The following is a 27,944-nucleotide window of genomic DNA, read 5'->3' on the forward strand; positions in this document are numbered from 1 at the left end:
CCGCTTCTGTTTGGTGTGCAGGGAAAAAATATGGGAGTGTGAATAATTTCCTCCCGTGGGTTTAAAATTACTACAATAAAGCTGTAAATATTGAATACGGTGTTCTCTAGTCTAGACAAATTGTGCCTGTAGAAAACAAGCAATAAATATTTGGATGTGCACTAATAAATATTCAATACAAACGAGTGGCTAACCAAAGAGGCAAATGCTTGAAATAGGATACAGTGGGAGAAAAAAATTGATGTGAGCCCTTTGGAATTTCATAAATGTCTGCATTAACTGGTCATAAAATGTAGTCTGAGCGTCATCACAAAGATAAACTGCTTAAACTAATCCAATGCAACCAATTATATGTTTTCATATTTTTATTGAAAATAACGTAAATATTCATAGGACCATGGGGTTGGGGGTTAAAAAAAAAAACAATCTGTGAACCCTTGGATTTAATGACTGGTTGACCCTCCTTTGATAGCAATAACCTTTACCAATTGTTTCCTGTAGTTGCAAATCAGATGTGCACAATGATCAGGATGAATTGTGGACAATTTCTATTTACAAAACTGTTGGGAGTTCAGCAAGATTCCTGGGATGTCTGGTGTGAATAGCTCTCTCGAGGTCATGTCACAGCATCTCAATCGGGTAAAGGTCAGGACTTTATATATAAACTCGTATAAACCTGGAAGAGGTCACAAAAAAGTGTTGATGTTCATCAGTCCAGTTAGACAACTGTCTATAAATTGAGAAAGTTCAACACTGTTGCATCTCTTCCCAAGAGTTGCTGTCATGTAAAGATGACTGCAATGTAAAAAATAAATAAATACAAAATTTTAATTGTCACCTGAAAACTTACAGAAATCACTGGCACATGCCAACATCATGGTCATGGTAATCTGCAAACGTTGAATCAAGGCAACTGGACTGTTCTTGTTTGTAAAAGATGTTCCACCTTTTATCCAAAAGGCCTCTTCAGTTCTAAATTATCCTCCATTATTAGCTGGTAAAACTCACATATTTGCCGTTTTTGTGCTCAGGCGCAAACCATGTCTAATATAAAAATACTACTTTGGTGTCATCTTGTGGCCAAGGCACTATGATAAAGGGCAATTCATTTAGTCATGCCATAGCCTTGTCTAATAGAAAAGTGCTGCAGCACTAGTCTCTTTTTCTTGAATTATATTCTATACCCCAAATTACAGCAAATTGCAAATACTTGTAACCGTCTTTTGTGTGACATTTAACCTTTTGTGGTTTGGCACTGCTCTGTGAGAAATTACAGGAACAAATATTGATGATTAGGCTAACTCCTGAGGATACACCAAGTTTATTTATGATTTATACATAACAGGACTTGGCAATGATGAAAAGATGTGGGCGAACAATTTTGCTACAAGGAAAAAAAGTGTACTGTAGTTCTGTTCTATCTTGCAGTATGTAACATTTTTACTGCATCAACATATTAAAAAAAAAAAAAAGCAAACATTTACATTTCTTTTTCTAGATTGTTAAGTTGTCTTAGCACACTCTGCCACATCCAGCTTCCTGCCGCTGTTGCACATTTTGGCCAAATTCTGTGAAGAGAAAAACTATAAGATGATGAAATGGTTGGAGAAAATAAGGAGTCAATTTTTCCATTAAATCTTACGTTAGCAGCTCTGATGATGGTGTTGGGAGACTGGAGGGCTGCGAGGTCTGTTAGGATTTTTTTGAGATCACTGTTGCATGGACGTTCTGAAACAGTTGAAAATATGTCACTGTCAAATGGTCCACCAAAGTCAGCCTTTGAATCTAATTTTGATATACATGACATTCCAAATAAAAGTTTTTCCTCATTTTCCTAACTAGTCATTGTAACTTAAACTGGATATTTTTAAATTTGCAAAAATTACAATACGTAAATAAACGAGTTTGTTTTTAAATCAAAAAGCATAAATAGGTATTTTAGGAGCGTGGGATTGTGTGTTCTCTTGTAGGGATGCACCAATATGACTTTTCAGACAGGGTACAAGTACTTCCATTTGAGTTTGCCACAAATAAATACAGATACTCGACAAGGCCATTACGTCTGGCAACTTTTATGAAAATGCTTCATTTTAATCAAATATTGTTCAAAACTACTTTTCCTTTCAGCTTGCACCGTTACGGGTCGCCAGAGTGCGTCACACCTTTCCATGTAAGCCTATTTTCTGCATCGTCCTAACACCTACTGCCCTTATGTCTACCCCCACAGGGCTCGAAGTTAACATTCGGCAAGTGCCCTAACATTTTGGCTTGCCCTGTTCGGTCTAGTGCACTCAAATGTTTGCTATATCTCACAGTTCGGTTTTATCATGGTATTAATCTCACGGTACGATAATTATTGCAGTATTGTGGGAAAGCTCACAGTGTTGCAGTAAGGTACACAGTATAGGTGGGGCGAAGAGGTGAAAGCAGTAATACCGAAAAACCTCTCTTTTTGTTGCTCGCCGAGTCCTTCTCAATAGGCTTCAGTAATTTCTGAGAGATTCCCCACAGTTTTTGGGGAAAAACACATCTTCACATCATAGATTACCTTGCAAATCTATCAATCCATCCAATGTTTACATTCGTACACAGTACCGCCAAAATGCTGGTACTGCACCGGTAACTTTAATTACTTTTAATGTCACGATACCATGAATATTGCGACATCCCTACATACAATTTTTTTTTTTTTCTTACGCTTGCCCGATCGGGGACTGTTGTACAGACCCTTTCCAAAAAATTTGAATATCATGGAATAAAACCCCAAAAAATTGAATACTGTGAAGGAATCACCATTTACTTCTCAGTTTTTGTAGGAAAAAAAGGGTCACATTAAAATCAATCAAAATATGGTACTTTCAAAACTATATGTTAATCTTCAATACTTGGTTGGAATTCCCTTAACTTTAATCACTGCCTCGATGCGCCGTGGCATTGAGGCAATCAGCCTGTGGCATTGCCTGGGAGTTAAGGAAGCCCATATTTCCTTGATGCTTGCGGTCAGTTCTTTGTTTTTGGGTCTGGTGCTCCTCATTTTCCTCTTGATAATACCCCATAGATTCTCAATGGGGTTTAGATCCGGATCACGAAGTCCTCTAAAACATTCTGGTAGACTGTTATGGTGACCTTGGATTTAAGAAAGCAGAGTTTACAAACACCTGCACTGGACATTGCACCCCAAATCATGACTTACAGTGGATATTTCACACTGGACCTCAAGCAGCTTGGGTTCTGTTCTTCACCAGTTTTCCTCCAAACCCTTGGACCTTGATTCCCGAATGAAAAGCACACTTTACTTTCATCGGAAAAGAGGACCTTAGACTGGCCAACAGTCCAGTCCTTCTCCTTGGCCCAGTTGAGACCCTTCCTATGTTGGCTCAGGATCAGAAGTGGCTTGACCAGAGGAATCCAACAGTTGTAGCCCATCTCCCGGATGCGTCTGAATGTGGTGGTTTTTGAAGCTGTGACTCCCGCCTTATTCCACTCTTTCTGGCTCTCTGCTAGATTCTTGAATCTTCTTTGATAATCCACTGAAGCCCACGGTCATCTCTTTTGCTGGTGAATCTTCTCCTGACACATTTTGTCCTTCCACTAGACTTTCCATTGATATGCTTGGACACAGCACTCTGTGAAAAGCCAGCCTCCTTAGCTAAGAACATTTGTAACTTACCATCCGATGGAGGGTATCAATGACGGTCTTCTGGCCAGTTGTCAAGTCTGCAGTCATCCCCATATTGAACGCAACTGAGACAATTGAACCAAACTGAAGCAATCTAATGACACCTGGGGAAACCTGTGCAGGTGCTTTGAGTTTAGTAAATGATTAGCGTGTGACAGTTTAAAACATTTATGGCCTCCAAAATATGGGCTGATTTCGTCACAGTATTCTAATTTTTTGAATTCCTGATTTCATGGGTTTTATGATCTGGAAACCCATATGTAAAAATAAACATACTTGAAATTGTTTAAATTGTGGGCCCTGAATCTATCTATAAAAGTTTAACTTTTTGAATGGAATTATGGAAATGAAAACTTTTCCATGATATTATAATTTTTTGGAAAAGGTCTGTATGTTTTTGCTAGCTTGCCCTTGACTGTTTTTTAGTTGCCCCAGGCAATCAGCAATCTGTAAACTTCGAGCCCTGCCCCACTATATCTATCAACCTTCTCTTTGGTTTTCCACAAGCTCTCTCACCTGTCAGCTCCATCCTCATCATCCTTCTACCAATATACTCTCTCTCTCTCCTCTGGATGTCTCCAAACTATCAAAGTCTGCTCTCTCTAACTTAGTCTCTCGAACATATAACCTTGGCTGTCCCTTTGATGAGCTAATCCTATCAAACATGGTCACTCCAAGAGAGAACCCCATCTTCAGTTCTACCACCTTTAGCTCTGCTTCCTGTTGTCTCACCAGTGCCACTGTATCTCATCTGTAAATCATGGCTGGCCTCACCGCTGTCATAAACTGCTCTTCATCCTAGCAGAAGCTCTTCTGTCACATAACACACCTGACACTTTCCACCCGTTCCAAACTGCCTGGACACGTTTCTTCACCTCCTTACCACACTCACCATTGCTTTGGACTGTTGACCAAGTATTTTAAGTCCTCCACCCTCGTCATCTCTTCTTCCCTGTAGGCTTACTCTCCCCCCCCCCCCACCACTCCTCTCATTCATCCACATATATTGTCTTCTTTCAGCTGGCTAATCTTCATTCCTCTCCTTTTCAATGCATGATTTGACTTTTATAAATGTTCCGCCACCTGCTCCCTGCTGTCGAGTAACATATGTATAAGACATGTTAAGAGGATTTGGTCTAACTGACCTTCAAATGAACAGTGGTGAAAAATATGTTTGGCTACAATAGCCCTCACCTGTTACAGTACACTGTCTAGTAGTGAATTTCAGAAACATGGCAGGGGTGGCATGACTAAAAGGGGCGGCAACAACATCATATCAGAATTGTATATATTTGATAGGCTGGTATCGGGTGTTGTAGTATCAGAGCGTTTTTATACGAGTAAAGAGCTACAGTATCGGCACAGATACAAACATTCGTATCGGTGCATTGTTATTGTCTTGAATGAGAATTATTGAAGGCATTGTTCTTTTTGTATAATGGCAGGAAATTGTCAGAAATTTCACATATTTTGCAGGGGTCATTTTGACACCCTCGACCATCTTTTGCCCTATTGTTCTAGACCAAAATATCACTCTGCTACCTCCTTGACATTGCAACCTTGTTGGGACATGGTGGCCATTCACCAATTCACTGAAAACTCCACCCATCTGGATCGTGGCTATGCGGATGCTAAAGTAGCACAGCATTCTTAAGGAAGTGGAGCAGCTGGAGCTGTGGTGTGGCCGACACAACCCGGAGCTGAAACCGCTCAAGACTGTAGAGATGATCGTGAACTTCAGGAGGCATTCTTCGCCACAGCTGCCTCTCATGCTGTCCAACTGCCCTGTGTCAAGCGTCGAGACCTTCAAGTTCCTGGGAATTATTAATTCTCTCAGGATCTGAAGTGGGAGATCAACATCAACTCCATCCTCAAAAAGGCCCAGCATAGGATGTACTTCCTGCAACTTCTGAGGAAGCACGTCCTGCTACAGGAGCTGTTGAGGCAGTTCTACACAACAGTCATTTAATCAGTCCTGTGTTCATCCATCACAGTTTGGTTTGGTGCTGCCACAATAAAGGACAAACGCTGACTGCAATGGACAATCAAAACTGCTGGGAAAAAAAATTGTCAGTTCCATCCTACCCACCCTTGAGGACCTTCACACTGCCAGAACTAAGACAAGAGCATGCAAAATCCTCTTGGACCCTCCACATCCTGATCACCACCACTTCCAGCTCCTTCCTTCAGATAGGCGCTATCGTTCAATGCAAACTAAAACAAGCAGACGTTCCAACAGCTTCTTCCCTCTTGCCTTAACTTCTTAAACAGTTAACTTACAATTCCATTGTAACATGACAATTTTGTATTGACTCTGCATCATTTTGCACAATTGTCCAAAAAAAATAAAAAATAAATAAAAAATAAAAAAAATTATCAGCATTACCACATTACTGGTAATCTTTTATTGCTCAGTGACTGTGTTTTTATGTCTCAAAAGTAGTCTTTGTCAATTGACTGTTGTCGTCAATTGACAGCTCCAACTACCGAAGACAAATTCCTTGTGTGTTTTTTACATACTTGGCAAAAAAAGATTATTCTGATTCTGACATTGTATGCGTTTGTGTGTGTGTGTGTGTGTGTGAATGAACCTGGCTCCGGAGATCCTGGTGGCTTCAGTTGCAGATATGGATGCTCCAGCAGTTCTACAATGGATATTCGCTCTCTCGGATTTCGGACCAAACACCTCTGTCCAAGAAGAGGTCAGATTAGCTGTTACCAATTTACTAACTGAAACTTTACGACCCAGCACAACAGAGCTTCACTGATGTATGATTCTCAACCAATACTTTTCTGACAGTGTTTTATGTGGAAGAAAACCACTCCACATTTTTTGCACCAAAGTTGAATAATTTATGACCAGAATGATCCTCAAGTGTCCAAAGAACAAAATCATCTCTTCTTGAGAGGAGCTATGTCACTTTCACATCCATCCATCCATTTTCTGTACCGCCTATCCTCACTTGGGTCGTAGGTGTGCTGGAGGCTATCCCAGCTATCTTCCGGCGAGAGGCGGAGTACACCCTGAACTGGTCGCCAGCCAACCACAGGGCACGTATAAACAAACAACCATTCGCACTCACATTCTCACCTACGGGCAATTTAGAGTCTTCAATCAACCTACCACGCATGTTTTTGGGATGTGGGAGGAAACCGGAGTACCCGGAGATAACCCACTTTCATTAAATATGAATGTACATTGTACAGTATAGTACAAATACTTTCCGTACCCACTGTATTTCACCGTCAAATGTAGTACATTGACAAATGTCAAATGTAGTACATTGACATGTGACATTGTAATTAAGATTTTGACTGACTATGTATGCAACTTGAGATTTTCGTTTGTTTTGCTTGTTTTAAACAACACAAAATATGAATTTGTCTATTATTGAGAAAATTACCATAAAAAGAAATAAAATGCGGGGAATAACTGATTATAAATATGAGTTTGGTTACACTTTGAAAAGAGGTTTTAAATCTCACAAAGTTTTTCTACGTGGTTAAATAAAGGATATTGAAATTTATTTTTTAGCCTCTTACCTCCAACACATCCAGCAAATCCTTCTCTGAGATATCAGGAAATTCGATCTTATAGCAGGGATCGATGATTGCATGCAGCTTGGTGATTTGATTGGTGATGCTTTGGAATGGAGTCTTTCTGTATGTCATACAGTACAGGATACATCCAAGGGACCACACATCACCTTTTGGACTGATCTTAGAGACAAAACCCCAAAAAGTCAGCAGACACACTTCTGCAATCAGAAATGCATTTAGTAATTGTTGAATAAACAATTAGAAAAGTACTTTTGAGCATCCTTTTCCATGCTGGGATGAAGTGTCTTTAATGGCCTCAGGCGGCATATAGTTCAGGGTTCCAACCTGTAATTGAGAAACTGTTACATAACTACACTACATTTACCACCATTTATTTTTTTACTTCCATGTCAAACATTCACTGATTTTTAGTAGGGGTGTCCCAATCCAATAGTTGAGATCGGATCTCGGTCCGATAGCAGTAAAAATCCAATAGTTGAGCTCGGATCTTGGTCCGATAGCAGTTAAAAAAAAGAAAATAATAATTATATATATATATATATATCCGGATATAAAAGCTCTGATATAAGCACTCTTATACAAGCAGTCCATTCTAGGCTCTCCGTAATTCTATCCAGCAGCGCTCGGACCACACGGCATGCAGAGCCGACGTGATCACAACGTGCTGGTCAGGTGCTAACAAAGTAGCAAGGGCTAAGACTGAATGTTGGTTGCTGATAGTAGTATACTGACACTCCAGTTGAGGCTCACTGTAAAACTAAACACATAACAACAAAGATTACAACTACTGTATGTTGAAATATATCAAACTTTGTTTGTTTCTGTTTAAAAAAAAAAATAAAATAAAATAAAATCCCAGCTCAAAGCCAGCACACAAAGAAAAACACCATTGACGAGCTAACGAAAATTTCCTTTTAACTCGTGGCACTTGTATGTCTCAAAATAATGAATATTGGTATATAAATACTACATAAATGCATAGAAACAGGCAATATAACAATGCACACAGGCATTTATTTTTCAAATACTGTGAAAAAACTATGCGATCGGGACTTTCTTCTACTTTATTTTACTGCAAGTATGCATCTCATTGCTTGCGCAACACTGCCCCTCAGGTCAAGACGCACACAGCAGGAACCGCGCTCCCGACAAGGCACACACAAATGAGTACGCCAAGCACCATGAGCCTCATTCCTATCCCCCACGACATTGTCGATAAAACTATACCCCAGATGCATAAAGAAGTTCAAAAGTGTATTGGCGCACATGTAGAGAAATCAAATGCTGTTCCCACCGTATAATGACAGTTAAAAAAAAATAACTGAAGTGAACTTAAATTGTTATTTTGCATTTCAAAAGTATAATTTGTAATTATTGGATTTATTCAGGTTATGTTTCATGGTTTTCTAATTTGTTTTATTTAAGATATTCAATTATAGAATATGCTTATACTTAACCTAAACCGTGGTTGCAATTTAAATATTTTTTGTTTTTGTTAGTTTTATTGAGGTAATTTCCAAGATTTTCTAATTAAATTTTTATTTATTTTATTAAATTGTCGTATATTTTTGTTTGAGGTTAAAATTTATATAACTAATTGGTTAATAATACTGTAAATGGGTCCATTTTTGACAGACCAACTAATATAAAGCCCTTTCGAACATTCCATAAAACAAAATAAGTAAAACTATGCATGATTCGTGCTGATATCATATAGGATCAATATTGGTACTGACCAACACTCAAAGCTGAAATATCAGTATCGCATTGGAACTGAAAATTTTGGATTAGGACATCCATAATTTAACTCTAAATCTAGGGCCCTTACTTGGGAATCCTTCACAATGCTTGTCACATCTGGTTGGATACGGTTTGCAATGCCAAAGTCAATTAGCTTCAGTGATGCATTTACAATGACAAAATTTGCTGGCTTCAAGTCACTGTGGACAATGCCTGCATACAAGAGACAAAGCAAGCATAAGATTGGTTTGAAATAAAAACTAGTCGTTAGTAACTGTAATTAGGGGCATAGAGAGAAAAAAAGTACCATGTTTGTGGATAGTGTGGACAGCCTCTAGCATGTTCTTCCAGTAGAACTTCCTCTCAAGTGGATTGACAGTCGTTCGGTTCCGCAACCAAGTGTTCAAATCTAAGTTACCACACTCCATCAGCATATAAATGTAGTTGTTTGTTATTTCACTGCAAATATATGACCACCAGAACATTAAAATAACTCCAAACTGTTGTACGGTGCATTTCCATGTATTGTTCCTTAAAGTATTCTGTGTGATATTGAATCCACACATCAGCTAACATAATATGATAACCAGAATAACATGATACACACTGATTTGTATAAAACTCAATTCTTTTCAACCAGTCTGTGTACTTACTAGTCATAGAGCTTTATAATTTGATCACTGTATTGCTGCAAGTGGTTCAGATGTTCAATCTCATTTTTGTAACTTTCCGCAGTCTGAGCATCTGCTTCCTCAAGGTTTACATATTTCACTGCAAACAACTGTTTTTTTTCATCCAAAACCTGGTACACCTAAAGAAAAGAGAAAGAGTTAAGACTACGACAATGAGGACCAATACCAACCATTATATTTACAGTACATAAATGACTTAGGTAGTCAACACATTCGCATCATATATCTCCTTTCTGTCATTATTTACCTTGCTGGATCCACCTCGTCCAATCATTTTAAGAATGAAGAACCGCTTCTCTTTAATGATAATGGATTCATTTGACAGTGACGTGATGGAAGCCTGCTGGTATAAGAAAATGTATCTTATTAGTTTCAAATGGTTAAAAAATTCTGTTTAACAGTTTTGTGCTGTTGCCTAGATGGAAACAGTAAAGTAGCATATTTAGACGTAATATTTATACCAAATTTGACTGGCATTTTTGAGTTTCTTTTTTCCAACTGGTAAGTTTAGAATTTGGTTATTTAGTTATAATACCGGTATATGTATCCAGACAGCAAAATACAAAGAACATCCTCATGCTTGTGATACAAACTGGAAATTAGACTATACTGTACAGTATATGCAAGGGTGTAGATAAAAATATTGGTCTGGTTCTCAAAGGAGCACATCAGACATATCTTTTAAAGCCGATTCCAGCGATATAAGTGTAATTTTTCTGTGCTAAATGTGAAGAATGTTATGTATCTTTAAAACTGGTGAAAATTTACTAATTTCTGGCCAACTTAAGTCAATAGGGGTCAAGACTTTAGTTATGACCTTTCAGAACTTCCTGAACCTTTATCCAATTTTCAAAGGTTGGTAGAAAAAACTGACAACATATAATAATGATGTTAATTATTTTTTATTAATTCCAAAGTTTAATTAGATATGTTGGCACTCAAAACACACAAAAAACAAAAAAAAAAAAAAAAACTAAGAGCGGAAAATAAACAAACACTCCATAAGATGTTAAATTACATAGTAAGGAATAAATACAGCACAGTAAAGAGGCATTTGTAGTTTAACGTCAACAGTATTGGTATATAGCAGTAAGGAAAATAACGCGAACGCAGTGAAACACTGAATACAGCGGTTCAATAGCTATTTAAGTTGATTTGACACTTGATGGCTGACAGCATGGGACTGTGCAATCAGCTGATTTGGTGCAGTTCTCTATGGCAGCGGTGCCCAGTCTTTTTCGCACCACGGACCAGTTTCAGGTAAAAATGTCGTCATCGTAGCCCCTCCCCGGTTATGAGCCACTGTCGATGACCCACGAGTGGCACCTTTTGTGGGAGAGTCTCTTGTGCAGCACATGCTCACGGCTGAGCTGAACTGAACTAAGAAACGCATCAGTTCGTGAAGTGATTTCATTCAGTAGGTTCACTCTAACTGATTTGTGCGTGAACGACAACACTACTCGAGCCCTGTCTACCGCTCCACTATCACCCCCCCCCAAAAAAATGCTTGCTATTTAAATGCACAGTGATACACTTTAAACTGGTGCCCTTTTATTGTTTTCAATGGACACGTGCAACACTTATGTGCACCCCTGAGTGAATGCAAATGTGGCACAAGTTAAGGGGCTGTACCTGTTGAGTATGAAAACCATCTATTGGGTTCAGAAGTCTGCATGGCTGTTGAACAGGTCCACCTTTGTGTGCTACTATTGCAGATGAATACAACACCGCAGGGTCTCTCTTTACAATAGGAGTAACAGAGCTGAAGGGGAAAAGAATTGAAGTTAAGGTTTATTTTACAGCTACATAAACTTAATATAGAGATGAATTCACAACAATCACCCCAATTTACATCTAAATCAAAAGGTTCTTTGCATTAAAAAGCAAGCACAAAAAATACAGTAGATGTGCTATCAGGTGTTACCTATTAGCACATGGGTTTCTGTAGTCGTTTGGAGTCTGTTGATCTAATTTCGATGGAAGTGGCCTAGATTGAGTCGGAATGGATTTCAACCCACAAGGAACTGGTTTGGAATCAGGTGGAGTTATACATTGGACCTGAAAAGAAGATGAGTGGATGCAAAAAGAGGTTCATTTTGACAGAAAACAATCACTAAATACTTTGTGTACACAGTGGACAGATAATTACTAGGCTTTACACGATCAGGAGTTTTGGGGCCGATCACAGAGTTTAAAAAAAGGATAACCAATCACCAATCCGATCACAAGATGGAGCAATGTGTCTTATTTAAATGACTTGTTCATTTACTGTATATCTTCAAAACCTGTGATTCCCAACCAGTGTGCCGTGGCACATTAGTGTGTCATGAGAGATCTTCAGGTGTGCCGTGGGAAATTATAAAATTTTAATTAACTGCTCAAAAAATTACTCATTTACAAGAAATAATGTATCTTTTTTCCTCTATTTATGCCAGTGAGGCATAGTGACAGACAGAACAAACAAATGATCTTCTATTAGATGGCAGGAAGTACATACAGTGATTACTATGTTGTACTTTGTGACATTTTTGTTTGTTGGTGTGCCGTGATATTTTTGAATAGTAAAATACGTGCCTTCGCTCCATAAAGATTGGAAATCACTGATCTAGTCAGGTCATGTATTCTAATCAGTCAGGTCAAACCATTGTGTCAACTTTACAAACGCAGCTGTGAGATTTTGAGAATTGTTTGTCTTGATTTGACTCCCAGCAGCATGGAATGTGATTTGAATAAGCAGTTGATTTGCCAAAACTAAAGTATAAACATTCCATGTGCTTGACCTGTGAGTAAAGAGAGTGCCAAGTTGAGGTTATTTTATATTAATATATGATTTTAAACCCATTTTTTCAAATTTGTAGACTGGATTCAAGCTGACGGGCAGGAAGATGAACAGTCATTACTCTCCCAACAAGGCGTGGCAAACTATTTTTCTTCTTCCGCCTCTTTTGTTTTGCTTTATTTTTCTACATCTTTTTCTTCTGCAACCAAATCTGTCGCCTTGCTTCCTGAGCCACTTCCAGAGAGAGAGAGAGACTACCACCCACCAGCTTGAATTTACACACGTGAGTAGACACGGCAAAACTTTTGCCAGACTGTACATTAGTGACTAATAATTTCAGGGAAACTACTAGCTTTAGACAAAATCTCAACTTTGTCCTCTCTCTCTCTCTCTCTCCCGTCCGCATTGGATGTAGCAAACGCTAATATTTACAACATTTAATATTTAGTCTAACACACGATGTTTTATTTCCCTTTTCGTACACCTATTTTACTTCTTTTTATCATTATTAGTGTTACTTCCGCTTTAGTTAGACCCGTTTGTGTGTCATCTAGAACTTAAAATTTCATAAAGTGTAGCAACCTCCAGATTACGAGACTGATGAAAAAGCTTCACTTTCCCTAAATATTATACCTATAAAAAGTGACGTGGTGCCCCTTTTCGAGACATATTAGTTTGATTTTAACAATTAAACTTAAAACTATGGTAAACCGGAAGTAACGCAAGCGTCGCTTCCGGCTTATTCTTTTCTTCTAAATTAATTACATTTGTATTTGACTAATATACAAGTCATATTTAAAAAAATAAAATAAAATTCACAAATTCTGCCAGGGTATGTAGCACAACTGTACATATATGCAGTCATACGTACCCCTGTCATATTGGAATGAAAGTGGAGGCTACACCTTTTTCATAACCTCTAGGCGGCAGTGGCCTATTACATTGAAAGTGTACACCTTTCTCATAACCTCTAGGTGGCGGTAGCATATGGGAATGAAAGCGTACAGCTTTTTCATAACCTCTAGATGGTGGCATACATTTATAAAATGTGAAAGTTTTTTCCATTTTCCCCTATGCATGTATAATGCGCACTATTGACCTTTGCATGATACACGAGAAATTACGGTCAGCCCCATTAAAGGTCCCATATTTTACCAAACCAACTTATTGCAAGTTGGGTGAGCAACAGCAGGAAGTGTATAAAAATGTCAAACCTCTGGACATGTATCCTTCAGTGTTGGCATCTTCCATTCTCCAACTGATACACTTTCCTTGCTGGCAGGTTTGGGTTGTTCCACTGTTTCGTTCACAGCAACCCTAGCAGGAAGCTGCGGCACTTTGATTTACACCACATATTGACGTTAATTTCAAAAACGAAATAACTTAAGGGATGAGGGATACTTTACATGAATGTACCCCATTTTGATTTATAAAATGCAAGAATACCAAAATCTGTATAAAGGGAAGCCTGGACACTTTTAAGTGACCCTACTGCTCTGCTATTGGTCACATCACATGATTTATGGATGCCTTGTTTTTTTTATCCCCCTATGTTTATAGTATAGGCGTGCAGTACCCATGGTCAACTTCTGGCTTTTTGTAAGTGGATTTTTGGCAATTTCTTTACTATATGCTTACGATACAATATTACATTACACACAATACACTGTACATATATTATCGAAACCGTACTAGACTATACACAATTCATATTTATACAATTATTAAATCTTTATCAGAGTATATAGTAAATATCTTATATAGTAGGGCTGGGCAATATGGCTGAAAATTTTATCATTATAAAAGTATTTCATATTAGTCGATATCAAATTTTATTTTTATTTTTAAAATAAGGACCTGGAGAAAAAAGGCTGAATTTAGGAAACTATTAATTATTATTATTATTATTTTTTTTTAATAGGGTAAGTCAAGGCTGAGGCTAAATCTCAAGTCTTTTCCTACCTTCTACCTCCTCCATATACATCGAAAGCAACCCGGCAATAAGAGAAATGAAATGTGCTATAAAGCCTCTATTGTAGCCTCCCGCAGAATGCCTTGCGGCATCACCAGCATGGTTTTCAAGATTTTTTTCTATCAAACATTTTAGCGAACGTATTTTCTATTGCTATTGTTCACGTGTCTGTCACGATATATACTGAAACAGTATATCGCCCGGCCCTAAAGTATATAGTACAGATACAATATAGACTGATTATTGTATGTAATGTAATATATAATTGTATGTGTATAATACTCTACTAAACTTAACCATTTCTCCCATAGTTTTTACTAACTGGTCACGATGATGATCTTAATTTATCAATTTTGTGGAAAATATCCTTTATAGATGGTACATTTTAGAAATGATCAACTGTGTTGCATTGCATTGCATAGTGACATTATGTCAGGCGTAACAATATGGCGCGAAAAGGTGCTGTCCAGACTTTCCTTTTTTTGGCTTTGACAATACCGATGGAGAGCTGCTCCTTCTTGGTGGAAACAAGTTGTTTCTTTCCAGCTTTCAGGTTCCGCAGGGCCACCTCCAGCAGCTCAGCTGGCTTGGCATTTAATGATTGGGCTTTGAGCAGTATTGAATTCGCCTTGATCACATTTCCTTAATAAAGAGGACAAAATAGCATTCTAAATTTGCTTTACAATCAATCAACTGACAGACATGCTTTAAGTATCCATGCATAATAAATGTATAGTAGTCTCCAAATGAGACTTTAGCTGTCTGTAGTAAATATTACATAAAAGAAAACAAAAAAAAATTTGAGCTACTATACCTTGGGAAGCCTCAAACTGAGCATGTGCTACATGGACAAATGCAAAGGCTTTACAGTGGGATCTTGCAACTACAAAATGGTCTCCAGCTTCATCAGGGTCATCAATGCTTTAAAAGGCAAAAGAGAAAATTCAATACAAAAAGGTAAAATGTGTCAAACTGTCTTATTTGTCTTATTGGAGGTCTAACAGTACATCACACTTAAAATTGAATAACTTTACCGTATTCATACAGCACTTTATAACAACTACAGCTGCACACACAGTGCTGTACATTATATAAAAATAATTAAACATAGGGCAAATTCAAACAGATTAATAGCAACATGAAAAACAATAAAACACTAAAACAGTGAACAGTCTCATGCTGAGTTGAAAGCCAAAGAATAGAAATGGGGTTTAAGACGAGTTTTAAAAATGGCTCAAAATGCTGCAAATTACATGTCCAACAAATACAGTGGACTCCCGCCATTCACGGGGGATAGGGAACGGGCAAGACCGTGAATAGCAAAAGTCCACAGCTAATTGACACCCATTATAATTGGATTGAAAAGAAATAATTATTTCTCTCGCTCTCTTTTTTAAATAAACCCCCCAGAACAATCTCAAAAAGCAAGGATAAACCGTCAAGAAGCGTTTTTGGGGTTGGTTCCCCCCTAAAAAGAAAACACAAAAAGAAAAACAAAATGAAAAAAATTAAATAAAGCGAATAGGCGATTCAGCGGGTGTCGTAACGAGAGTATGGGGTGCGTCCACTGTATAGCTTAGTACAAGGAGTATAGGTCAGTGATTCCAACCAGGGTGCTCTGGCACACGATTTTGCTATGAGAGATCAGAGAAATTATCCAATTTCACTTAATTAGTCTGAACATTATTTCTTAATTAAAAATATATATCTTTGTTCATTTATGTCAGCATCGTATAGTGATAGGCAGAACAATTAAATCCCATTCCATTAGATGACAGAAGGTACAATAAACCTGTGTATCTACCGGTTGCCTTTCATACAACAACAGAATAAATCATGACTTTCTGAGAGCACATTAGCTTTGTGTTCAAATTAACTGGCCCACATTTCACACTGTGTAAGTCAGTGTGTGAGTAAATTAAGACAAATACGTCATTATTACAGTCTTCATACTGTTTGTGACAGTTTTTGGTGGTGTTCCGTGAGATTTTTCCAACTGTAAATGGGGTGCACACTGAACTTACTCAATAAAGGTTGGGAAACATACAGTAGTCTGTAGTGAGTTCACACTTACGCCTTGAGTTCTGCATATCTGATCAGTATTCTTGCATAGCTGGAGTTCTTGCTGTACTGTCTTATCGGCAGACATGAAAATAATTTAGAATAACAATCCTTGAGTTTATTAAGAAGGTTGATGTCTGTATGAGGGTTGCCTCTTTTTTCTAGGTTAATCAGGTAAATCCAACATGACTCAGGGGAATTTGAAATGAGGACTTGCTCAAAATTGTAAGTTACATCTGAAAAAGAAAAAGCTAAAATCAGTCAAGCAAACATAAAATACATCCCAATGTCTTTATACTTTGGTCAACATATTAGTAGGCAGGCATATATTTATCTTAGAGCTATCATACCATCCAATTTCAGGGTATTCTTCATATCATGTGTATAAAGATGAGTGGTCGTGAACTCCACAGAGGCCTGGTCTTGCAAAGGTTGACTTTCTGGAGTAACAGCTGGTGTCTGCAAACAATATACAACACATTCTTCTTCAACCCCTGCAACAACATTACTGCTCAACTAAACACTAAAAAATGCCTCTCTTAATACTTAAACAAAAAAAAAGCTAACCGGAAAGCTGGCCAAGCAGTCATCAACAGCAGCTTTCTTTGACGAGAGAAGCCCAAGGTTTGTACTAACGTTTGAACCAGATGTTTGCCTGAAACACAATGACACCATTTACACACCTCACTTTTGTTGTGCAGATAACCAATTTTGGCAACTACGGTACTTGATTATAGAACAGACGCAGGTCAAAAATTGGAGGATGAAACAACATTAAATATCGGTAACAAACATAACTATACTATAAATAATAAATATCAGGCATATTGCATACTGCATATACAAAGTCAAAAAGGAGTATGAAGTACTTTTTGCCTGTAAATAATACTTCTGCAAAGGCTTTCTACAAGATTTGACCTGACTGGACTAGTTCTGACAATTCCAAGAAGAGCTTTTGATACTTTTGTCAGTGATGTTGATTGAGCTGGCTCACAATCTCCAAGTTCACTACAGAGATGAGTCCCACCTTCCAAGTTCTTCCCAACGCATATACATGCTTGACAGAACAGGGCCGTCCCGAAACAGTTCTCACACACCTATAAGCATAGAATTATGAATTGCAGTTTAAAATAAAATTGGCATTATAATGTTAGGGGGTAAAAAAAACTATTGGCCATAGCCCTTGGCCATGACTGACTAAAGTTGAACTGTATTTGTCGTGTTTTGTTTCTAAAGACATTAAATATGTTTGAAGTGCTGGAAGCGTGTGCAAAGACTGAGAAAAACATAGTACATAATTGATGAGATATAGCTAAAAATTATTTTTCCATCATCTAAATTGGCCTAATTTTTAAAAACTAACCTGGTGACAACAGCGGGCTGAGGCATATACTTTCTAGCATGAGGCCCTCCCCCACCATATTAATACCAAGCACTCTTATTCCATGCAGTGGCCATTCGGCTGAATTGACATTTCCTCATTCATTTTAACCTGATCCAATACTACCAGTATCGCATGAAACTGGCCAACAAACTATGCCCACAACTTGGAAAAAAGCATCTTCCCTGAAGTGTAATTGGTTTTGTGTTATTTGGGTAAGTGTCTCTGCTGTCTGGCCCCATGCACGGTGCATTGAAAGGCAGCGGCGAACCGGAAGGGAGCCTTTACTGTACCTCAAGATTTTGGTCATTATGCCATTTCCTAGATATATACATAGACAGATACTGTATATGCATTTTAGGCTGCATTAAAACTAGTCTTATTGGGGAGAATTTACCTGAACAAATTCTTTATGACTGATCCATCACTGCTGTTTGATGGGCTCCCATCAAAGTAATCTCCATCGCCATCCTTTTCTGGGACGGAGAAAAGAACATTGGGAACTCTGCCTGGCTGGAATGCAAATTTTATTTTATTTTTTTTTTTAAAAAGAGGGAAAAAAAGAAAAGAAAAAAAAAATCACAGATTACAACCCCAGCAAATAAATTAAATACGAATCAAGACAAAGAGGAATTAAAAAATAATAATAATCAGCCTCACCAAATTCTTGCATTGAGATGCAGACCTCCTCCAGTTCTGCAGCTGGTCATCTGAACTGAGAAGTTCACTATTGTGAGTGGGAGGAGAGGAAAAAAAGGTTTTCCAAAATGAAAAGAAGCTGCTTTAAAGATGGAAGCAGTTGTTTGCCTTACCCTAAATTGAAAATGCTTGACAGATGCAATGAACTGCTCCCATCTGATTTCCTGTTCATCTTCTGGATCTCTGAGCTTTTTTTGACATCACGTGCAGTACTGTTGAAAAATACTGTCAAAAATACAAATGACAATGAAGAACATTGTCAGATATAATGTAAACTTGAAATGTTTTAATACAACAAATAAGACTGATATATATAAAATATATTTTATATATATATATATATATATATATAATATATTTTATTTTATATATATATATATATATATAATATATTTTATATATATATATATAATATATTATATATATATATATATATATATATATAAAATATATTATATATATATATATATATATATATAAAATATATATATAAAATATATATTATATATATATATTATATATATATATATAAAATATATATTATATATATATATAAAATATATATTATATATATATATATATAAAATATATATTATATATATATATATATAAAATATATATATTATATATATAAAATATATATTATATAAAATATATATTATATATAAATATATAAAATATATATTATATATAAAATATAGATTTTATATATATATATAAAATATATATTATATATATATATAAAATATATATTATATAAAATGTATATATATATATTAAAATATATATATATAAATTATATATATATATAAAATATATATAAATTATATATATATATAAAATATAGAGAGAGAGAGAGAGAGAGAGAGAGAGAGAGAGAGAGAGAGAGAGAGAGAGAGAGAGAGAGAGAGAGAGAGAGAGAACTTAACTCCTAGAATCATTGTGACACACAAACCCCTCCACCACGTTAAGGTGAGGGCTCCAGGAGGGGTGTAGATAGGCATCCATTTTCTGTATCCATCCAGCTATCTTCGGGCGAGAGGCGGGGAACACCCTGAACTGGTCGCCAGCCAATTGCAGGCTAAAAATAAACTAGCTTTTGGATTCAAATATACTATACACGATGGTGACATGGAGTAAACGTGTTTTGCGGAGCTGATCAATGACGTCATTGATCGGATAATTATGACATTAAAACCGATCAGCATTAAAAGCTAAATATCGGCCGATAAGTCATACATATATATATATATATATATATATATATATATATATATATATTTATGCCACGGACACGCCATTAAAAGATGACACCCAGCATCCGAGTGTCGGGCTACCGCTGCTCTCCGCGCCGTGAGGTAGACGACCACGGGGTGGCGAGATTCAACTTCGCATGCAGATGCTAAGTGAATTAAATGCCAGGAGCATCAAGGCGGAGACAAAAGACACCTGGTTTTGCACCAGACCGCTAAATTAATTAACTTCCACCACCAGCCAGCCCGGAGAGCCTCACCAACAAAAGGAGTCTCCTCCCTACTGTGTACCGCGCCACTTGACAGGGTACTTGCGAGACCCACAGGCGGCGGAACAGCACTGCAAACGCGGGTTCACTAACCAGTCTTTACCGGACTTGACTGGGATCTAATATTTCAGAACTTTACATGAACGCCACTAGTGACTGTATTTCTGCAAACTTGAATGTCTGATGTCGAATCTGTTGTCAACTGAACCAGATGAAATGTTTCACTCCACACCACACAAATGCCACATTGCAAATATTACAGTGTTCTCAACAAACGCATACAATTGAAACATTCGGCGGAACAGCACTGCAAACGCGGGTTCACTAACCAGTCTTTACCGGACTTGACTGGGATCTAATATTTCAGAACTTTACATGAACGCCACTAGTGACTGTATTTCTGCAAACTTGAATGTCTGATGTCGAATCTGTTGTCAACTGAACCAGATGAAATGTTTCACTCCACACCACACAAATGCCACATTGCAAATATTACAGTGTTCTCAACAAACGCATACAATTGAAACATTCGTTACAGGGATTAAAGAGGATGGGCCCGGGACAATGCAAAGCGGGAAAAACTGGTCTCGTTATCTTAAATCCGATGATTAATATTTTATTCCACTGGTTTTAAATCACAAATTATACTAAGATGATATGCAATTCTAGAGACGCGATCTGCCTTCCATTTGGTCAAAAGCTCTCTGAAGCGGCTAAAAAGGCCGAAGCTCCTTTGGCTCTCTCTCTCTCGTTGTTCCACCTGCCGAAGGCCTGGCCCAGCCCGGGGAGCCCCCAACCTCCCCACTAGGCTTTACACGATCAGGATGTTTGGGGCCGATCACCAATCAGCGAGTTTTAAAAAACGATAACCGATCACCGATCCGATCACAAGATGAAGGAATGTGTATTTAAATGACCTGTTAATTTACTGTATATACTTAATTGCTCAAAAAATTATATTTACAATAAATAATGTATCTTTGTTCCTCTATGCCAGTGAGGCATAGTGACAGACAGAACAAATGAATGGTCTTCTATTAGATGGCAGGAAGTAAATACAGTAATTAATGTATCCACTTTTTGTGACATTTTTGTTTGTTGGTGTGCCGTGAGATTTTTCAATTGTAAAATATTTTCCTTGGCTCCATAAAGGTTGGAAATCACTGCTCTAGTCAGATCATGTATTCTAATCAGTCAGGTCAAATCAACATTACACGACAGAAATAATGGGTGCCAACTTACTTTAATTAAATTACTTTATTTTTAATGAAATTACTTCACCCACACCGAAACGTTAGAGCATGATTCGACAGAACAGCGGCATGTTTACATCCAAACCGTTCGTGCTACGACTAGCTTGCTAGGCTACATAACATTTTATTGCCTGCTTGTGAGCCGTATCGTATTAAAAGTACGTGAACATACCTCAAGCAAGCCTTAAACAAACGTTCTCTCCTGAGCACTGGTGACCATCAACACACATTTTCCCACATTTTGTCCTTAAAATACAGTCGGCTCGCTCCACTTTTGTTGTCGTCGCCACGGTAACGAGTGTATCCGGTCGCATTTGAGTTGACAAGATAAAGCTCAATGATCGTAAAAAACGGGATGCAGTGGTATCGGAATACAAGATTTTATTGCAGTAGTCTGACAGTCCAATTGTGAAAGAGCAAATTTGTCTTGTTGTCTGTCCCACACCAGCGACATGTTTTTTTTTTTTTTTTTTTTATAAATAACTTCATTGGCCATCAGATATTTACAGTACTATGTCAAAAGACACGCGACAAGGCTAAAATAAACTAGCTTTTGGATTCAAATATACTGTGCACGCGGCGACGCTGAGTAAATGTCTTTTGCGGAGCCGATCAATGACGTCATTGGCTCCGTTGGAAAGGAATTGAAGTGAGAGCTTTCCCTGACCACGTGGCAAGCATTGCCACTGCCAGCGCGCCGGCCAACCTGCACTTGAAGTGCATATTTTTCTCTTTGCTACCTTTTCCTACAAACCATCCCTCGTGAGCGCTCTTGCCAACCCGCCTTTCTGAATCGGTCAACACACGTAAGTCAAACGTGCGGTCTACTAAAAGTACAGATTAGTGGATATTTGGGTTTTAAACTAATGAGAACAGGAATCCCCAGCTATAGGCATTGTCACTACAGGCATTGTCACTACAGGCTCATTCTACCAATCTCACATCACAAGTTTCCCTTGTCAATATTCGTCTGTACTGTTTGTTTTGTGTTTTTCTGTAATGCTTCCTTTTAGATTCCCTATGTTAGATCATTAAATTTTCCATAAAATTCACTACCTGCATTGTTTTGTGTGCTTGTGTTCGAAGAAAAACCTATGGCCGTCTAGAACTCATCAAAATTTCAGAAAGTGAAGCAACCTTCAGATTACGAGGCTGAAGAAAACGTTTCGTCACTTTCCCTAAATTTTATCTACATAAAAAGTGACCTGGTGCCCCATTTGCTTGATAAAATAGCTTAATTTATAACGCTGTAATTTAAAATTACGCTAAACCGCAAGTAACGCAGGCATCGCTTCCAGCTCATTCTTTTCTCCTAAATTAAATTTTTACCGTTTATCGGGATATAAATGTGTCCATATCACACAGCTCTATGGTATACATTTCTGTAAGAATATTTATATTTATTTTTTTTTAAAAAGGAAAAATGGTTTCTGAGACAGCTATACTTGGCACATTTTCTGTTGTGCAGTTTGAACGGTGAAGTGTACAGTTTTTGTGTTCGCAGTGCAAGCGTGCTTCTCGTTTTTGTCAGGTTCCACTTGTTTTTGCATCAGGGTGATGTTGGCTTAAGTATGTGTGGTCATGTACGTTGTGTTTCCACCAATGTAATTAAGCATTCTGTGATACTTGCGACATAGTACTTTTGTCTGTGACCATGCTTGCCTTCAGGGTCATAATACAAAAAACAAATTAGTTCCAAACACCAGATCTGAAGGATGATGAAGGACATTTGATTTCAGGTACATTTAAGGTATTAGCCATGTTGCAAAGGCTAGCTTCGCATGTAGCTTCTGTCCCAGCAGCTTGGTCTGAATGAATGTGGGAGGGGCAGTTTAGTCGATCTGCGGATCCTCACCGTCCGAAGTCAAGATAAAATTGTGTATTGTTTGATATACTGTAATGCGTACAGAACAAATACCACTGTATAGAATGGTTTGATAGATACATGTATTGTTGCACTCCTAGTGATCATGCATGACAATAGACAAACATAATTTAATGGTATATTTGCATCTTTAAATAATGATGTATATACACAAAATGGATAGACTTCTACCAACTACCAGTTGGTAGTTGGTAGAAGTCTAAAAGTACTTGGTTTATACCAAGTACTTTTTGTTCAAATATATGTAAAATGAATTTTGATGGGTAGCTCAGTAAACTAATTGTTGACATAAAAGATAAGATTCTTACATGGGTCATTTTCCTTGTCTTCTGAGGGAAAAATTGGATTTTTCTCTGCCTGAAACCTCTGCAAGGCAACCTCGAGCAGTTCCTTTGGTTCGGCACCAAGTTCAATTGCATTATGCAGTATGTACATGGATCTCTTTGTGTTGCCTGATAATTTTGAAAAAACACAGATAAATATGTCAGATATCATGTTAATTTAGACTATTATGAAAATGTCTGTACCTTGAGAATGTGCAAACTCTGCATGTGCAATGTGGACAAATGCAAAGTTCTGGCTATGAGATCTTGCCACATCAAAGTTGGCCTCAGCTTCATTAACATCTTGAATTCTACGAAACGAAAAACACCAGTCAGCTGAAAATAGCACTGCAGAATTTAAATGCAAATATTAATAACACCAGCCAAATACGTATGGAAACAAAAGGAACATAATGGGTCAATCATTTTAGATATAGTAACTACAACCCCAATTCCAAAGAAGTTGGGATGTTGTGTTAAACAAAAACAGAATACAATGATTTGCAAATCATGTTCAACCTATATTTAATTGAATACACTACGAAGACAAGATATTTAATGTTCAAACTGATAAACTTTATTGTTTTTAGCAAATAATCATTAACTTAGAATTTTATGGCTCGAACACATTCCAAAAAAGCTGGGACAGGTGGCAAAAAAGACTGAGAAAGTTGAGGAATGCTCATCAAACACCTGTTTGGAACATCCCACAGGTGAACAGGCTAATAGGGAACAGGTAGGTGCCATGATTGGGTGTAAGAGGAGGTTCCCTGAATTGCTCAGACATACACAAGCAAAGATGGGACGAGGTTCACCTCTTTGTGAACAAGTGGGTGAGAAAATAGTCGAACAGTTTAAGGACAAAGTTTCTCAATGTACAATTGCAAGGAATTTAGGGATTTCGTCATCTACGGTCCATAATATCATCAAAAGGTTCAGAGAATATGGAGAAATCACTGCATGTAAACGGCAAGGCCGAAAACCAATATTGAATGCCCGTTACCTTCAATCCCTCAGGCGGCACTGCATCAAAAAGCGACATCAATGTGTAAAGGATATCACCACATGGGCTCAGGAACACTCCAGAAAACCAATGTCAGTAAATACAGTTCGGCGCTACATCCATAAGTGCAATTTGAAACTCTACTATGCAAAGCAAAAGCCATTTATCAACAACACCCAGAATCGTCGCCGGCTTCTCTGGGCCCGAGCTCATCAAAGATGGACTGATGCAAAGTGGAAAAGTCCACATTTCAAATTGTTTTTGGAAATTGTGGATGGCGTGTCCTCCGGGCCAAAGAGGAAAATAACCATCTGGACTGTTATGGACGCAAAGTTCAAAAGATGTGATGGTATGGAGCTGTGTTAGTGCCAATGCCATGGGTAACTTACACATCTGGCATGGGTAACTTACACATCTGTGAAGGCGCCATTAATTCTGAAAAGTACATACAAGTTTTGGAGAAACATATGCTCCCATCCAAGAAATGTCTTTTTCATGGACGCCCCTGCTTATTTCAGCTAGACAACGCCAAACCACATTCTGCACGTGTTACAACAGCGTGGCTTTGTAGTAAAAGAGTGTGGGTACTAGACTGGCCTGCCTGCAATCCAGACCTGTGTCCCATTGAAAATGTGTGGCGCATTATGAAGCACAAAATACGACAACGGAGACCCTGGACTGTTGAACAGCTGAAGCTGTACATCAAGCAAGAATGGGAAAGAATTCCACCTACAAAGCTTCAACAATTAGTGTCCTCAGTTCCCAAACGTTAACATGACCCTGTCCCAGTTTTTTTGGAACGTGTTGCAGCCATAAAATTCTAAATTAATAATTATTTTCTAAAAACCAAGTTTATCAGTTTGAACACTAAATATCTTGTCTTTGTAGTGTATTCAATTAAATATAGGTTGAACATGATTTGCAAATCATTGTATACTGTTTTTATTTATATTTAACACAACGTCCCAACTTCATTGGAATTGGGGTTGTAGTATAATGTAGTAGAAACATACTGGTAGTAGGAGTAGTACTGACAAGAAGGGAAAAGCATTTGCACGAGTTACTGTATATCAAGGTCACTCACGCTTTCAACTCTGCAAATCTGACCAACATCCTGGCATAGCTCTCATTTTGACAGTGTAATCCGAGTGGCAAATTTGAGAACACTCTGGTATAAAAACTGAGGAGCCGAGTGAGATGGTTAGGATCCGAGTGAGGGTCCCCTTTTTGCTCCAGATCTATCATATATGACAGACAAGCTTCAGACGACGTTGAGCTGATGATCTGGTTAATATTGTCAGTGTCATGATCTGGAAGAAAAATCAACAGAGCTGATTAAATATAATCTTAAATTTCCTGTAAGTGATATGACAACAGCACATCCAAGTACCTGTATTTAGATGTTTTCTAATCTTGTTAAGCTTTTGACAAACCATGGCAAGTCTCTGCATTCTGTCCGTATGATCATCTTCTTCCATCTAAAATTAAAAATAACGACATGTCTGTTCAGATTAACCCGGAAGAACACAGACCCATTTCTCCATGAAGGAAAATTATGTTGGGTGTAACACAGACCAAGTGGACTACAAGGAAAATATTTTGGAGGTTTATGAAATTGCACCATCTGGTGGCAAATAACTTTAATGTTACATATATATAATATTGTAACATTGGGTGTTTTCAGTAATTTAATTGGTCATTTGAAATCTCCAAGGGTTGACCTTACCCTTCTATATGGGTTGTGCGTCCCCCTGAAGGACATTACTATATTTGTTCATCAATGGACTTGTGTTTCTCAGGGAAGACATCTAGGCATTGTCTTCAAAACATATCAAGCCATAGAAGTCCCACCACTTAAGTGTTGTGGTGAAATAAAGTAATGTCCGCAGGGTTGCATGACATGTTATCTACCACCATTGTGTCAATTTTCCCCTTAGGCACTTTTAAAACAAAGAGTACTGTAGTTGCTTTGCATGAGATCACAAAGCAGCCCTGTTTTTGCCTGATACAAATACATGTTATAGTTTTTAAGGGCGGGAGCACCTTTTAGACAATCAGTCAACTATTTACACATCAAGTATTAAGTAAGAGTGATTAAGTAAGTTGACAGCAAAACTAAGCAGCTTGTCACTTCAGCGATGAAAAAAAGTGCCTCTCTCAGATAGCAACTACTACTACTACTACTTGCAAAGGATGTTGCAGGAAAGCTTCTGGAAACCTGGGGAAAAGAAGAATTTACAGTATGTCTATTGCTGTCAGAGAATCAACTGATTGTACGGACATAGACCTGCTGAAGTGTATACTAAAATGAATTTTTTTCCATTATATTTAATTTTTTATTTAAAAAAAGACTCACTGAAGTCTGTGTGGTGGTTCAGACTGGTTGTTTTGGTTGTGCACAGGGGTCAAATACATTTAAGAGGGTTGTAAATCCAGTTCTTTAATCTAGTTATAATCCTATTAAACATAATTATCCAACATCAAAATTGGGGCTAGTGAAAAGGCTGAATGGCTACTAACTCTAGGAAACCACCACAGTGGCTGGTGAGTACAAATAATGTCAAGCCCTGATTATATTCTAAATAGAATATACATAAGGAGGTAGAACTACACGCATTGAGTAAATTTACTTATTGGCTTTCCATAAAGGTTATTTGATGGACTTCTAAAGTCATGATTAACTTTAAACTCTAAGTAGCAATAAGGCTAACCCTGTTTTTTTTTTTTTTTAATATGCTGCTGCTATTATTCGTTTGGTTAAAAGCATGCCTGAAGCCAACGCTAGCCCTTTCTTGTTTCTTGTCATGCATGACTATGAACCTCTCGTGATTATGATTTAAAATAAAAACGTAAAAAATATATAAAGTAACCTTAAGTTACTGCATAGAGCTAAATAGATCGGTTGGGTTTGGAATAATTGTAAAATACATTGTTTCGGGGAACGCATACATAATTACTAGCCGGTTGTGCTCAACCAAAAATGCCAGGGCCGCTTTGTTTGTGCCAGTCCACCCCTGGTTATAACCGTCAGCAAAAGGACTATTTTCTATAGCTTTTCGATCTGACAGAAGTTAGCACGTTGCACCGCCATATGACTTTGTTTATTCCGAAACTGATCACGATACGTGGCTTCTGCTGACGCGGCGCATATGTGTTTGTTTGTTTTAAGATTAAATATAATTGCTCAACTCTTACCTTGGTTATGATGCTAGGAAGGTTATCCTTTTTTTTACCACCGAAAACTGACGATACGTTCGCCCTCAACTGACAGTTTTCAAAATATGTCCCTTCCGTCTGAGTCGCGTGTTGATTGGCTTCTTTCTCCTCTTCTTTTTCCAATAGTATTTTATGGCGGCTGGCAAGAAACGTTTCGGTACATTACCGCCACTTACTG

The 27,944-nt window shown here is 37.7% G+C and overlaps 1 protein-coding gene across 2 annotated transcripts; it reads right to left on the minus strand.

Moving 5' to 3' along the window:
* Window positions 1-1,302: 1,302 nt before the first annotated feature.
* Window positions 1,303-27,880, minus strand: ttk (ttk protein kinase). Of its 2 annotated transcripts, none has more exons than XM_061775685.1 (25): window positions 27,746-27,880; window positions 25,941-26,028; window positions 25,635-25,860; window positions 23,752-23,858; window positions 23,533-23,676; window positions 18,678-18,789; window positions 18,526-18,592; window positions 18,263-18,378; window positions 17,052-17,139; window positions 16,835-16,943; window positions 16,498-16,720; window positions 15,238-15,344; window positions 14,922-15,065; window positions 13,666-13,787; window positions 11,597-11,730; window positions 11,305-11,434; window positions 9,920-10,012; window positions 9,634-9,791; window positions 9,288-9,439; window positions 9,069-9,193; window positions 7,490-7,564; window positions 7,223-7,399; window positions 6,271-6,367; window positions 1,643-1,728; window positions 1,303-1,568 (listed from the first exon to the last, which is right to left on the minus strand). In XM_061775685.1, the coding sequence occupies exons 2-25, from the start codon at window positions 26,026-26,028 to the stop codon at window positions 1,503-1,505; spliced, it is 2,946 nt and encodes a 981-aa protein (XP_061631669.1). In that variant the 5' UTR covers window positions 27,746-27,880; the 3' UTR covers window positions 1,303-1,502. The 2 variants fall into 2 exon arrangements, with proteins under 2 accessions (XP_061631669.1, XP_061631668.1); XM_061775684.1 differs by having other exon boundaries at window positions 9,920-10,015.
* Between the last annotated feature and the right edge of the window lie 64 nt (window positions 27,881-27,944).

Source organism: Phyllopteryx taeniolatus, chromosome 6, assembly GCF_024500385.1.
Source record: "Phyllopteryx taeniolatus isolate TA_2022b chromosome 6, UOR_Ptae_1.2, whole genome shotgun sequence".
Taxonomy (NCBI): domain Eukaryota; kingdom Metazoa; phylum Chordata; class Actinopteri; order Syngnathiformes; family Syngnathidae; genus Phyllopteryx; species Phyllopteryx taeniolatus.